The following is a 14,696-nucleotide window of genomic DNA, read 5'->3' on the forward strand; positions in this document are numbered from 1 at the left end:
ACGTCTGCAGAGGATTTGAGAAGGCTGCGTAGGTGATTCCAGCACAGATGGCAACTGGTACTTTGCAAGCACCTCTACTAGGAAGCAAACTGCTATATGCCAGAAAAAAAAAAAAAAATAGAAGATCAGTGGACCTACAGTAACACAGACCAGATGAACACAGGCAATGACACTGGCCCTGTTCTCCAATGCGATATAAAGTGCACATGTGCCTTGCCTCACCCCAGTAAACCAAGGCATGCAGCCATTCTGCCATCTTTCTTGTAAGCTGAGTTAAAAAAGCAAATCCATTCTGAGTGGTGATAAACTGGAGAGATGCAATAGGACAGTACCCTATCACAAACAGACTAGTTGCACCTGAGAGCCAAATAAAGGCCAGCTTGCAATCTCATTAATAGGCTTTGTGGAACCAGCTTCCCCTTAGGAGTCTGAGCGTGAGGGTATAAAAAAAATGGATTGTCAACACACTCTCCCACCCACTTGTCAGAGATTATTTTCCTGTGCAGCATGTATGTATGACAGAAATACTCTACTGAGGAATAAGCAGAAACCAGCTCAAACACAGAAAGACAGAAACCAGCTCAAAATACAGTTTCCCTGACAACGCCAGCAAGACTTTGAAGCTGTTCATGCTCTCCTGTCTGGATCCTCCTCTGCTAGCTAATCTTCATCTGCGGTGAAAGTATTCAGGTCACCACAGCTCTCCAGATACAGCAATCCAGGGTGCTGTCTGAAAGGTAACACACAGGTACACAATGACATGGCTTGCTCAGCAGATGCCATCACCTTTAAAATGAAAAACAAAAATGTAAATCAGATTTGTTTTCACGTTTTTGTTCCATTATAATAGTTTCTTACTCAATTAGAAAGAAGGTAGTTGTAGTGTTGTCTGTTATTTTTAAAGAATAATAAAAAAAGCTGAGACTAAAATTGCTATTTGTCAAGGAGGCATGGAAAAAGCAAACCCATTTGGGAAATTGAGTGACTGTTGTCTTTTTAAAAAAAAAAAAAAAAAAGCTGCACAAAAATTAGCTCACCCCAAACCATGGCATGTCAGGTATTGCTTAATAAGAGTTTAAATGTTGCTTCCTGCAGAAGCCCCTGGACTGTAATAACCTTCAGGCTAGTGTCATAAATTAAATTCTCACACGGAATTTTTTCCAGCTGTTTCTGTCAAATTTGTTGAGGCTTTTGTTGCCTGTAGGCTGCAGTGGGAAATCTCATTTTATCTGTAGAGCCTAAATTACAATCTTTGATGTATTTTGCATGAGAACTCAAACCAAAACCAGTTGTCACAGCAAATCACTTGTACCATGCATGAATCAGCTCATCTATCCAAATGGTCTGTAAGCCACCAAAACATTTGTTTGATGAAGTCTGTAATGTCTGAAACTTCTGAATATTCATTCCATTAATATAAGCACATATTTTCTCCTTTTTTTCCTTTAGTACTAGGCCTTCTTTTTATCCTGGGAGCCAATCAAAAAAAGTTGCTTCTAGTGGGTTTGCATAAAAATGTCCTTGTCAGCCTCCATTCCTTCCAGTTTATAATACTAAATACTTTATAACATCTCTTCCCTCTCCCCTGCCATGCTCAGTATAAACACTGTCATGTTATTTACAGTTTGTGATTCTACCACAGAAGACCATCTCCTTCAGCTTTTAAATACACACATATTCAGTCTTCTGAAAACCTGCGTGGCTGATAGAGAAAGAGACATTATAGCTGCACAGCCTCTTGCACACTCCCTAAATAAAACTAAAGTACCGAAGGAAGCTAAATGGGTTCAGAAACTTCAACACACAAAGAACAGTGGCAAATGTAAACCTATACTCCCAAACCAAGGCCAGTGGGTTTCCACATCACCTGACAAAAACAAGTAATAAAACTACCTGCTCAAAGAAGGTGGCACTGGTGATAGCCTCTGCCATGTTTCTCATCTGATTTTAAAAGAGACTTGGTATTTTCCACCAATTCACGTATGTCAAGGCTCATGCTGCTGGATGACTGCTTTAGGTTCTGTGCCACAAGCTGTTTAACGTATGTGTAAATCTTGTTGTCTGTCAAACACTGGATTTCAAAGCCTGTCACAGCCAAAGCTCTTGGTCTCAAACTCTTCTGCAAGATGACAGTGCAGAGTTCTAGCTTTAATTTAGCCTGCGTTGCAGCTTCACAGCTGAGCACTGCCCCTGAAGAAAAAGATCAAACAAAGCAAACAATCCACTTGGTTCACAGTACTGTTGTACAACAAGTATCCCCTGAGATTTCAATCCTGACTCAGTGATGATGCAGTGCAGAGTTTAACCATGTAAAACTTAACAGTCTGGCATGGTCAGGGTGGCACACAAGGCTCACTCTGTATTGGATTTACACTAGAGAAAATGCCTATAAGATAGAGTCATACATGACTGTGTTTTAGTACATATCACATGTCAAAGGGTGTGGAGGGACATTTCTGGGAAAGCTATTTGCCGTTTTGTGTACATTGGTTCCTTTCTATTTTTCTTCTTTTCTGAACGGACCTGAAATGAGCATTGAGTGTTAATGTAACATACAGTTATATAAAGCAGGTTAAGCAAAGCTTGAAGGCTTCTTTGAGCTCTCCTACACTCTTTGTAACTTTCAGTTATTATCAGTCAGGAGGGCTAGTTACAAAATATCTGAAAATAATTGCTTGTCAAGCTGGAAGCTAGTAATACTACAAAGTGGAAATACAAGGGGAAAAAAAAAACCAACCAAAACCTCAACATTCAAAATTACCTTGCAAGGACTAAGCAAGGGGCAAGAGGGAATCAATTCCACTGCTTTTGATCTAAATAACAATCACAAATTTTTGGCCCTGTTAAAAAAAAATAAATAAGAGCACCTACAGGTTGTTCCAGAAGAACTTTAATGTTGGCTTTATGCCAAACACAACAATACCAGGAGGAGATGCAAAACTTCCCAGTAAGAAGAGCACTAACTAACTTGAAGAAACTTCAGTTGTTCTGTTGTAGCTCAGTTCCCTTCCTGCAGCACTTATGTATTTAACTCTCAGGTCCAGTGCTGAACAGACCTAACCTCAGTTACACTGAGCCTAAAGCACCCAAATGCTTCTGACTGATGGAGTCTCTCTACAGCAGAAACGGTCCGCTCTGCTTTCACAGCTATGAACAGGCTCTGTGTCATGCAACTATTGCTTCAGCAGCAGATTCTCTCGAGTGCTGTGGTGGAAGTTGATAGGAGGAAAAACAAAACACATGACGTAGCAGAGACATAAAAACATTCCACAAAATACTAAGTGTAATCTAGATAGGCACACTCCCAATATTCAAAAGAAATGGTTGTTACTAACATGCCCGCTCCCTGCTTACATTTTGTGAGTGCTAATGTGTATCAGCAGCTACTTTGGGGATTCCAATATCCTCTAATAAAAACTGCAAGATTCTTGACTAGTAGATTAAGGTAGTCACCAGAATCAAGGACTCTGCAGTCACACTAGCAGTTTTCCCACAGCAGCTGAACTGGATCACTGACAAGCAGCTGTAACAGACTTCATCAGCTCTCCGCTGTGGGTTTATGGTGTTGAGTTTGGGGTTTTTTTGATGCTAAGAGAAGTGAGAAAAGGGGTGCAAATTTATAGGCTAATACCAAATACCCAAGCTAACTTTGCTTTAAATTGTTCACATTGACAACTACCCTTGCAAGCTTTTAGATGCCATTTTACAAATACACTGAGAAATCGTATGTGCTCCCTCCTCATCATCTTCCACCACCCATCCCTCCTCCCCAAGCTAGCAATGACTGCTACAGACCCTGTTCTTAAATGTGAAAGCCTAAAGAGCAGCAAGACTAAGGTGTTGGGTGGAGAAGATTGGGCAAAGCAGAAAACTGCTGTAATGTAGGTAGGTACTCTTTCGGCAGACAGTAGCTGATTTCTGCAGGTACTAGGTTCAAGGTACTAAGCTTCTGACAAATGTTCTTTAAAGGACTCATTACATAAGCACTGAGAGAGAAAATCAAGTCACCTTGAAGAAACCAGTAGCATAGCTCAGAGTCACTTTCGGCACTTTCGGACCATTTCCACAACTGATTGAAGGCTCTTCTGCTCACTCCTGCAGGCACCAGGCTTGCATTTGAAGGTGAAAGGCTCACTCTGCTGGAAGATTCAGGAATTTCTTCACCTGTGTAATCAGGAATAGTAAAGGTGAAGTAGTAGTCAGAATAAAGCAGATCTGTACAAGCCATTATTAGAGATTATTACCTTTTTTTTTTTTTTTTTTGTGCTGCCCCCCCAAATCTGTAATGATTGGACACAAAAGCCTAGAGGTGCATGTATGTGTGCATATACCCACACTCACCAGTAATACTGGTCTAAAGCCTGCTTAAACATTTGCAGAAACCCGTTCAGCCTTATGCAACTGGAGCAGCAAAATAAAAGAACAACCAACACCCAAACCCCCCCAGCTGTGCCTAGTATAAACCTCACCTTAAACTACCTGATCAGAGGGAAAGGTACTACAGCTTTCTTGGAGACAAAACTAAATTTCACAGATCCTGAAATCCTCCTGCATATAAGCAGGTGTACCAAGATATGACAGCATATGGTCACGGAGGTCAGTCACTGTTTGCAATCAGGTAGCTTGTAAATCAGTCATCAGTTCCTATAAGGGAATTAAAAATCTTGTTTCATGAGGTTCTTTATTAAAAATAAAGATTTTTTCCTGAATTCTTATGATATGTTGATTCTTTCCAATTAATCAACATTCCTCCTTTTCCTTCGGGTGAAATTATATTCTGTGATTCCCACAATTGCCTCTTAGTGAACAGGACAGGATGACGCTATGTGTTTCTCACCAAGCCTGGTTCTGTATCTCCATCTGATGGCACCTGGCATATTACAGAAAATAATGTTCTTGCTCAAGCAAGAGCAAAAACCCAAATTAAGGTAAACAGTCTTTTATCCAGAACATGGCAAATGTTTGTGCTGCCACTCTAACAGAAATGTGTCAGTGACTGGAGCATTCCAGAAAATTAAGGCTTGGATGGTATGTACTTGTTGAGCATAGCACCTTATCTCCTACACAAATGCAACCTGAAATCTCTAAAGAGAAGAAACAGTGACACAACCTATATAAAGCAGATACCAGCCTGGGAAGTCTGGAGGTAGGCCCCAGCAACAAAGCATGGTGGACCAAGAATGAGGCAGGATTAGAGAATCTATGACCAATATAAACTTTTTAATACCAGTGGAGTTGTGCTAGCAGTCAGTCCTTGAGGTACAGTGCTGCTGGTATGTTGGAGAAGTTGTTGGTTTTTTTAATTACTAAACAGATGAATGAACCAATTTCATGATCTTATGATAATTCTTCATATTATTAATGTTACAGATGTCAGAGAGATAACTGGCTTAAGCTGGTGTGTACTGGAAAGTCATATATCTACTATGTGATGATATAAACCAGCTGCCAAGCATCCCCAGCCATCAGTAGACGGTTGTACGTCTTCCTACCACAGACGGCAGGGAAAGTCCCATTTTGCTTGACAGGAGTTCTTTTGAAGTCAGTAAAACCATTTTAGCTGACACAGAGAAGCTTACAGTTCCTCCTGCAGCTGGCAGCCAGGTTCTGCTGGCAGAGTAGTGCATAGTTTTAACTTCTGTCAGGAGCCGCACTTGGTTGATCAGTCCTGATGATGCCAAGGGAATCACAGCATCATACACAAATGCCCTGGCACAACAGACTACCAGCATAAACTGAAAGTTCAGCTTTTATTTATAGACTGTTCTTCTACATCAGCTGAGACAGCCCATGGAGTTACTCTGCCACAATTCCAACATGTCCCTTCATTTTGTATTACCCTCCTGCTGTGGTTTAAGCCCAGTAGGCAGCTCAGCCCCCCCACACAGCTGGTCGCTCACTCTCCTCTAGGGGGATGGGGAGGAGAACTGGAAGGGCAAAAGTGAGAGAACTTGCGGGTTGCGATAAAGACTGTTTAATGGCAGGGGGCGAGGGAGAACAACAAAACTAACCAAAGAAAAACAAGTGATGCAAAAACAATCACTCACCACCAGCTGACTGATGCCCAGCAATGTAACCCTGGAAAACTCCCCCCAAGTCTTTATTGTTGAGCATGACATTATATGGCATGGGATATCTCTTGGTCCAGTTTGGGTCAGCTGTCCCAGCTGCGTCCCCTCCCAGCCTCTTGCCCATGCCCAGCCTACATGCTGTGGAGGTGGGCAGAATAAGGGATGGAGCAAGCCTCAATGCTGCACAAGCACTGCTTAGCAAGAGCTAAAACACTGGTGTGGTACGAACACTGTTTTGGTCACAAATCCAAAACAGCACCATATGGGCTGCTATGAAGAAAATTAACTCCATCCCTGCTAGACCCAGTACACCTCCCCCAGAAAAACAAAGGAAGAGATACTGTTCAGCATATTTCCTTTTCTTAAATTCATTGCCCCTAGAAAGCCTTGGCATCTAGAAGAAGCAGCATTAATTTTCTTTATTAAAATGCTCACTTTCTTCTTTATCAGAGTTTAACAGCCAGGTTGAGATTTAAATGTCTCTTTACAGGCCTTTTTATTTAAAAACAAACAAACAAACAAAACCCAAAAACCCAAACCCCCAAAACAGAGGAAAAAAGATGGACAAACCAGTTAAAAAGATGGGGAGAAGGGTACAATTTATCACATGTGCTTGGCTCTGCCTGCTTGCAAAGGAAGTTTTTAAATACAAACAGTACCTCAAACACTGCTTCATCATAGCTTTTTTAAAAAAAAAAACAAAACACTTTCCTGACACTCCTTCACAACAGTTGCATTTTCTACAGTATTCTTTTCCTGTTTTCCATTCTCATAACTTTAAGCAGTCACCATGCAGACTTATGTTTGATATCCTATTTTCATTTGTGCTCAAAGTGCCCAGAGAAAGCAACAGCAGTCTTATCAATAAGAAGTTGTCCTGGGTTTGTGTGGCAAGGTTTTGGGGGGGAGGGTGGGTTACAGGGATGGCTTCTGTGAGAAGATACCAGAAGCTTCCCCCATGTCCGACAGAGCCAATACCAGCCGGATCTAAGATGGACCTGCTGCTGGCCAAGGCCAAACCCATCAGCGATAGTGGTAGCACCTCTGTGATAACATATTTAAGAAGGGAAAAACTTGTGGGGCACACAGAAACTGCAGCCAGAGAGAGGAGTGAGAACATGTAAGAGAAAAAGCCCTGCAGACACCAAGGTCAATGAAGGAAGAGGAGGAGGAGATGCTCCAGGTGCCGGAGCAGAGATTCCCCTGCAGCCTGTGGTGAAGACCATGGTGAGGCAGGCTGTCCCCCTGCAGCCCATGGAGGTCCACGGTGGAGCAGATATCCACCTGCAGCCCGTGGAAGACCCCATGCTGGAGCAGGTGTGTTCCCGAAGGAGGCTGTGACCCCATGGGAAGCCCGTGCTAGAGCAGGCTCCTGGCAGGACCTGCAGATCTGTGGAGAGAGGAGCCCATGCTGGAGCAGGTTGTGACCCTGCAGGGGACCCACGCTGGAGCAGTCTGTGTCTGAAGGACTGCACCCCATGGAAGGGACCCATGCTGGAGCAGTTCGTGAAGAACTGCAGCCCGTGGGAAGGACCCACGTCGGAGAAGTTCGTGGAGGACTGTCTCCTGTGGGAGGGACCCCACGCTGGAGCAGGGGAAGAGTGTGATGAGTCCTGCCCCTGAAGAGGATGAAGCGGCAGAGACAAGGTGTGATGAACTAATCCCAACCCCCGCCATCGGCAGGGGTAGGTAGAGAATCCAGGAGTGAAGCTGTGCCCAGGAAGAAGGGAAGGTGTTTTGAGATTTGGTTTTATTTCTCATTACCCTACTCTGCTTGACTGGCAATAAATTAAGTTAATTTTCCCCAAGTTGAGTCTGTTTTGCCCGTGACAGTAATTGGTGAGTGATCTCTCCTGTCCTTATCTCGACCCACAAGCCCTTTGTTATATTTTCTCTCCCCTGTCCAGCTGAGGCAGGGGAGAGTGATAGAACGGCTTTGGTGGGCACCTGGTGTCCAGCCAGGGTCAACCCACCACAGAAGTCCTTGAGAACTAAACTTTTTGCTGCACCTCTTCTGAATTTCTGGTTGTCACAACTGATGAGATATCAGAAGCATCCAAGTGCTTGTTTTCAGAGGTTTCAGGTAGCCTGCCAGAGTGTAAGGTACACGTAGTCTAGTTATGTCCTGTACCAGTATGCAGAAACTATTTAGTAATTTTTCCAGTGCAGGCTGAATACTAAAGTAATTCCCACATTTAGCTCAACACAATACAGTATTATTTTATCCCTTTCCTATCTTCATCAGCAACAAAATGTCAACAAGCACCATCACATACACAAAACAAATGGAAGTGCTGGAGCTGGACATCACTTCTTAAAACGTATGGACACAGAGTCAACAACTAACTTGTAAATTACTAAGAAGGAAATATGTCTTTCTTTTTGTATCTTAAGAGCAAACAACTTTTTATATACTTTAAACATTAATCCCTTTTCCTACTGCCCAAGCCAATCACAATTCTGTATGTCTGGCTTGCAATACGGTGGCTGTCTTTCAAAGAAATAATAATGCTGTTGCTACATTAAGTCATCCGGTTTGGGTAGAATGGTTTTAGAAAAAATTTTAAAATGTACTTCTTACCTTGAGAGGCTTGCCTGTGACTCACTTCCCCTGAATCAACAACTTCCATGACACTTACTCGTAGCACACATTCCTGGAATAAAATAGAAAAGTTGAAAAATCATAAGCCACCATCTTTTTTCTGGTACTTTCTAAGAACTGCAACATCCACCTTGGAAAGTGAACACTTTTGCTTAACTGCACAGTGAATATGTGATATGTGTTTAATTCCACTGCAAAACCAAGACTAGTGAATGTCTAAAATTAATATTCTTCATCCAGGTCAGGCAGTTTTATCCTGTTGAATATTTTCTGGGTAAAAGCATCTGTCTTCTGAAAACACCAGTGAAAAGGGATCAGTGAGCATGGCAAAACCCTGACCTAGTCCCACAGAGGAGGAGTACAGGTGTGGAAGGGAGGTAAAGCAAGGAAACAGCACAGGCGTCCTCTGGAATAACCTCAACAGGGGTGCTCCACAGTGTATTTTGCTTCTTCTCCCATGCCCAGACGGGGTTTTCCAACTAGGGAAAACTTTTAAACTCTAAGGTAAGTGATTAGCTAAAATCTTCAGTGAAAATTACAGCAAGCCGCATTTGTAACCAAACATAGTCTCCTGCTATTCTGAAATGAAGAGATACCTGACTTACGTTTACTGTGCCTCAATGCAACCTTACTTTATAGTGGAAAAACAAGTTACACTTTAAACTCCTGTGGGCCATACCTGCTCAGAGCTGTTCTGCCTCTGCACAGCTTCATAAGGAGGAGGTGGGTCCTGAGGGCAGAGCTCCTCGGTGCCCTTGATTCGTGACCTGTAAATATGAGGCAACAGAATCACATTAGAGGCAAGCATCCTGCAACAAACAACACTGAGCGACTCTCTTGGTACAGCTTTCCATCTGCAGAAAAACATCACCTCTACCAAACTCCACTGGCTTTCCCATGCCCACTCAGATTTTTGGATCTCAACCACAGCTAATGAACTCGCCAAGACCTGCAAAAGATTACCCCAGAAGAGGGCAGCAAATTGCTCCTTAGGAGGTGCCGCTCCAATGTGTTCACCAGAGCTTCAAACATCTTTGGGCAGTACTATGCCTAGGAACCCATTTCAGTTTTACTTCACAGGGGCTCAGTTTTGTTTCAAGAGATTCAAATACAGGTGGTCACTCAAAATGCGACAGCCTAGCTCTAATTTTTGTGAACTACTAAATTCTTAATTATAAATGAAATTCAAGATACTTCTGATCTCATATTTTATGTTCACATACAACTGCACAGAAGAAGGCAGACTCAAACTGAAGGCTATTTTTGTGATGATGCTTGACTAAGAACATTATAGTTGATAAGTTCACGAAGGCTTGTATGAGGCAAACATACCTCATGGTTAATCTTACTTCTCAGTTTTCAGAGAGCTCTTTGAAACCTTAAAGACAGCAGAAATCCCAAAGACCTTTTGCTGTATAATCTTCCTCTTAGGAGGTAGAAGGAAGGAAGAAATCAGAACAGTGCCTGGAGAAACTCTTTTTGGCAAATGCTGATTTTTATAACATAAGTTTACATTAGTCCATTAACACTGGAACAAAGTGCAGTAGTCGACAGCAGCACTGCCAAGGGGACCTTCCCCACAGAATCTTCAGAGAAGTCTGTGACCCAAAGTGTCTCAATTTTTCTCTGCTTTTTATTACATTTTAAATTGCTGATTTGGTACTGAGCAGGAACCTCAAGCAATACACATGAGTCCATGTGTTTTGCTCCCTGGACTCATATCAGACTTAGATATATCACTAGTGGATGCAATCTATCTATGAAGAAATGTTACACAAGAGCAAGTCCTTCCTCCCAGAGTTTAGGGCTTCTCTGCACACTGGCTGGAGGGAACAAAGATGACTGTGACAATTATTTTCTTGCAAGCTGAAAGGAAAGGACAGAGTGAATGGAAATGCCTACAGAAGGCTGCTTAGAGAGGAAAAGAATAAAACTTCCAAAAAGAGAACTGGGGACCACTTTTGTGAAAGGCCCCTGTCAAGGTACTGGAGGTAATGCATGGAGAAATTTGAGGAAAAGAAAGAAAAGGTTTTGATAACTGGTCATTGCTTTTTCATCTTAAAAATGGGGGAAACACAACATGTTAAAATAGTTTTTAATTTCAGCCTATTTCATCTGCCCCTAAAAGCTTCAGAATAATTTTGGAGTATGATGAAGACTGATGCTCCATTGACATTACTTCTTCACGTTTTTCCAGTACATTCATGATGAGCTTACATTCAATATAGGTCACAAAATTATATACTTCTTTGTCCTGGTTTCAGCTGGGATAGAGTTAATTGTCTTCCTAGTAGCTGGTACAGTGCTATGTTTTGAGTTAGGTATGAGAATAATGTTGCTAACACACTGATGTTTTCAGTTGTTGCTCAGTAGTGTTTATACTAAGTCAAGGATTTTTCAGCTTCTCATGCCCAGCCAGCAAGAAAGCTGGAGGGACACAAGAAGTTGGGAAGGGACACAGCCAGGCCAGCTGACCCAAACTGGCCAAAGGGGTATTCCATACCATGGGACGTCATGTCTAGTATACAAACTGGGGGGAGTGGGGGTGGGGGGGATCACCGCTCAGGAACTAACTGGGCATTGGTCAGTGGGTGGTGAGCAATTGCATTGTGCATCACTTATATATTCCAATCCTTTTATTATTACTATTGTCATTTTATTATTATCATTATTATTTTCTTCTTTTCTTGTTCTATTAAACTGTTCTTATCTCAAGCCACAAGTTTTACTTCTTTTCCCGATTCTCTCCCCCATCTCACTGGGGCGGGTGGGGGCAGGGAAGTGAGTAAGCAGCTGCGTGGTGCTTAGTTGCTGGCTGGGGGTAAACCACGACATTCTTGAACCTTAGTTTTGGTTTTAAACATGCCTGATCTGGCCTACCCAGCTCAGTCACACCTTGAAAATTAATGTTGCATCCAAGAATTATATCATGTTAAATCTTACTACAGAACATGCAACTAGAAAAGCATTCCCTTAAGTCCCTTAATATAAAAGTCATTTCCAGGATGTGCACATTTGTCAATCTGTTCTTTATTTCTTAATTTCCACTCTCTCTTTTTATGTAAGCAAGGCAAATTCTTGTGTTAGTCAAAAAGCCAGCGGCTTCTTGAAGTGATGATACAGGAAGGTAGGGAGTAAGAGTCAAAGACTTTTCAGGGAACCCCACTGCCGAGAGACCGCTCCAGACCATGGGGAGGCTTTGTACCACTGCTGGTAAGCAGGACACTGAAGGGGGAAGGTTCATCCTTGGCCACCTCTCACCCACCTTCTGCACTCATACCTCAGCTGAACAACAGCATCAGGGCTTTGGCCTCCCAGAAACTTCAGTGTTCAATAGCAGGAACACGTTCAGTGGTTAAGAAACAAATGTCAGCAGCATATGAGTCCAGTTTGAGACACATACTAAATTTGAGAATACATGACTTGGATAAGCAGATTCACACTTTGGCAAATGCCTCTAGTCCCCAAATGGTACTTTAAACTGGACTAGGGTAGATTTCTAGACCCCAGGCGATTGATTTGCTGCTCCACATAGATCGCCTACTCCCTTAAATACACATATTTTATTCTTCACATGGGAACTCAGCTGTTATTGCTAATGTTGTTGTGCCAGTCCTGAAAAATAACTCAACTGCTGTTCCCTTATTTTTGAAATATCAAGATTAGAGTTAGGAGTTGACCAGATATTTGTAGTGCTAGTTTGTTTTGTCTACCACTAAATAAGACAAATATAAGAGTTTTCCCATGAACAAATGAACAAAGCAATTAATTGGCTTTGCTAGCAGTGCCTCTGGCTCTGCAATTTAAAATGTGGAGGAGAACAGCTAGCCATTCCAAACATGTCCTTGGCACATGTTTTGATGACCACAGTGTTTCCTTTCTCAAAGGGATGTATCTGTTTTGGAGTCACCCCAGGTGCACCTTGCAGATGGTGGCTCACTGCCTTGGATGCAGTTCCTGTCACCCCCACCTTTCACACAAAGGTTTTGGATGCAGGGTCCGTGGGACCTCAGCACAGAAGGCAAAGTCAGAGACACAGCATGGCGTTCAGTGTACAGACCAGGCAGGGAGGGGAGGGAGAAGTGTGAGGAGGCTGACTGAGAAAAGGCCAGGTCCCATCTCTGCTGGACACCCTGGGGTGAGTCATATTTCCTCATTTGCCAAGAATGGAAATCAAGTCTGTCTGTTGCTTTAACTTCTGCACTGCTGCATAACTATCCTGACAACTTTGAAACAAGTAGTCTGACTTCAAAAGGATGTCACCATCACTTAAATGTTATTATCAACAAGTTTTAATGCAGTCACAGGCAAGGTAGCTACCCAGTATTAGACCACAGAAGCCTTAAATATTGTTCAGCGGCCCTTACTGTGCTGAAAATAGACAAAGAGAAATACTGCTTCTGGGGATAGCCATCTAGAACAGCGCATCAGACAAAGAACGACAGCCCCATTTTAAAGCAGGGGAACTGTGACAAGTGTAGTTCAATAAATACCTCATCTTCCAAAGAGATCATTATGCACACCATTCTGTTCTCATAACTAGCTTGAGCCAAGACTCACATAGGAGGATTTTAGTAATGTTTGGAATTCAGCCCTAGTCCTTGGATGTTTTAGATCACTTTTTCATTCTAAAATCTATTCCTGTGCTGTGTTACCATTTTCTAGGTAATCCCAGGATCTGTAATTACCTCTGCAAGGACCACAGAGTCTTGAAAGTCATGCACGCTACTCCTGATGAAACAGTGAAATAAACTAAACAGTCCTGCACACTGCAAAAAGCAGGAGTTATAAACAAGAGTAGAGTGATACAGTCTGCCTGAGCATCATGGTATTTTATGTTTAAACATTATATGTTCACAGCAGAATAATGCAGCCCCTCCTGAGTCATAAACTAATGTCGTTAATGTTTACATACTCCTCTTAGCACCCCGACTGCCAGTGTTGGGTTGGATGTTCAAAGGGAGGGTGTCCTCTACACATCATGTGACTGATGCCACGTGGAGTAAGTGGATCGCACTGATCACACACTGGGCTCGCACAGGAAACCCCAGCCAGCAACTAAGCACCACGCAGCCGCTCACTCACTCCCCCACCACCCAGTGGGATGGGGGAGAGAATCGGGAAAAGAAGTAAAACTCATCGGTTGAGATAAGAACAGTTTAATAGAACAGAAAAGAAGAAATTAATAATGATAATGATAACACTAATAGAATGACAACAGCAGTAATGAAAGGATTGGAATGTCCAAATGATGCGCAGGGCAATTGCTCACCACCCGCCGACCGACACCCAGCCAGTCCCCCAGCCGTGATTCCCCTCCCCCACTCTCCCCAGCTCCTATACTGGATGTGACGTCCCATGGTATGGAATACCCCGCTGGCCAGTTTGGGTTAGCTGCCCTGGCTGTGTCCTGTGCCAACTTCTTGTGCCCCTCCAGCTTTCTCGCTGGCTGGGCATGAGAAGCTGAAAAATCCTTGACTATAGTCTAAACACTACTGAGCAACAACTGAAAACATCAGTGTTATCAACATTCTTCACATACTGAACTCAAAACATAGCACTGTACCAGCTACTAGGAAGACAGTTAACTACATCCCAGCTGAAACCAGGACACTAATAAACAAAGCTAACCTGCAAGTTACTGTGAAGAGTGTATAACCACCTGTAGAATGAAGGATAACAAAACCCACAAGTCACCACTGAATTGCAAGAAATATAGATACTAGTAAATCCCAGTACAGCAAAATAACAGAATTGATGCTAATGGACAAGCTAGACGATTTTTCCCCTATTCTTCAAAACAACATAACCCCCTGCCCCAAATTTACATTTTAATGTTTCATAATACCAATTGTACCAAAGAAGGCAGCTTTCTGCAACACAAAGATTTTCTGCACGTTTTTTCTTACTCACAAGAAAACTCATACAGCTATTATTTTTTCCACCTCCAGATCCTTCTTCCCTCATCTTTGTAGAAATAAATTAAAAATAAAGGGGGGGGGGGGGGGGAGGGTTGACGGGTT

At 42.6% G+C, this 14,696-nt stretch overlaps 1 protein-coding gene across 1 annotated transcript in view; it reads right to left on the minus strand.

Annotated features, from left to right (window-relative positions):
- Positions 1-581: 581 nt before the first annotated feature.
- Positions 582-14,696, minus strand: part of FAM189A2 (family with sequence similarity 189, member A2) — a 31,136-nt gene continuing 17,021 nt past the window's right edge. The window contains 7 exon segments of the mRNA XM_010568732.1: positions 582-654; positions 656-786; positions 1,894-1,930; positions 1,932-2,190; positions 4,009-4,164; positions 8,653-8,725; positions 9,353-9,482. Of these exon segments, the coding sequence (XP_010567034.1) occupies positions 582-654; positions 656-786; positions 1,894-1,930; positions 1,932-2,190; positions 4,009-4,164; positions 8,653-8,725; positions 9,353-9,482 (859 nt within the window).

This window comes from Haliaeetus leucocephalus, unplaced genomic scaffold, assembly GCF_000737465.1.
Source record: "Haliaeetus leucocephalus isolate CR32 unplaced genomic scaffold, Haliaeetus_leucocephalus-4.0 Scaffold251, whole genome shotgun sequence".
Taxonomy (NCBI): domain Eukaryota; kingdom Metazoa; phylum Chordata; class Aves; order Accipitriformes; family Accipitridae; genus Haliaeetus; species Haliaeetus leucocephalus.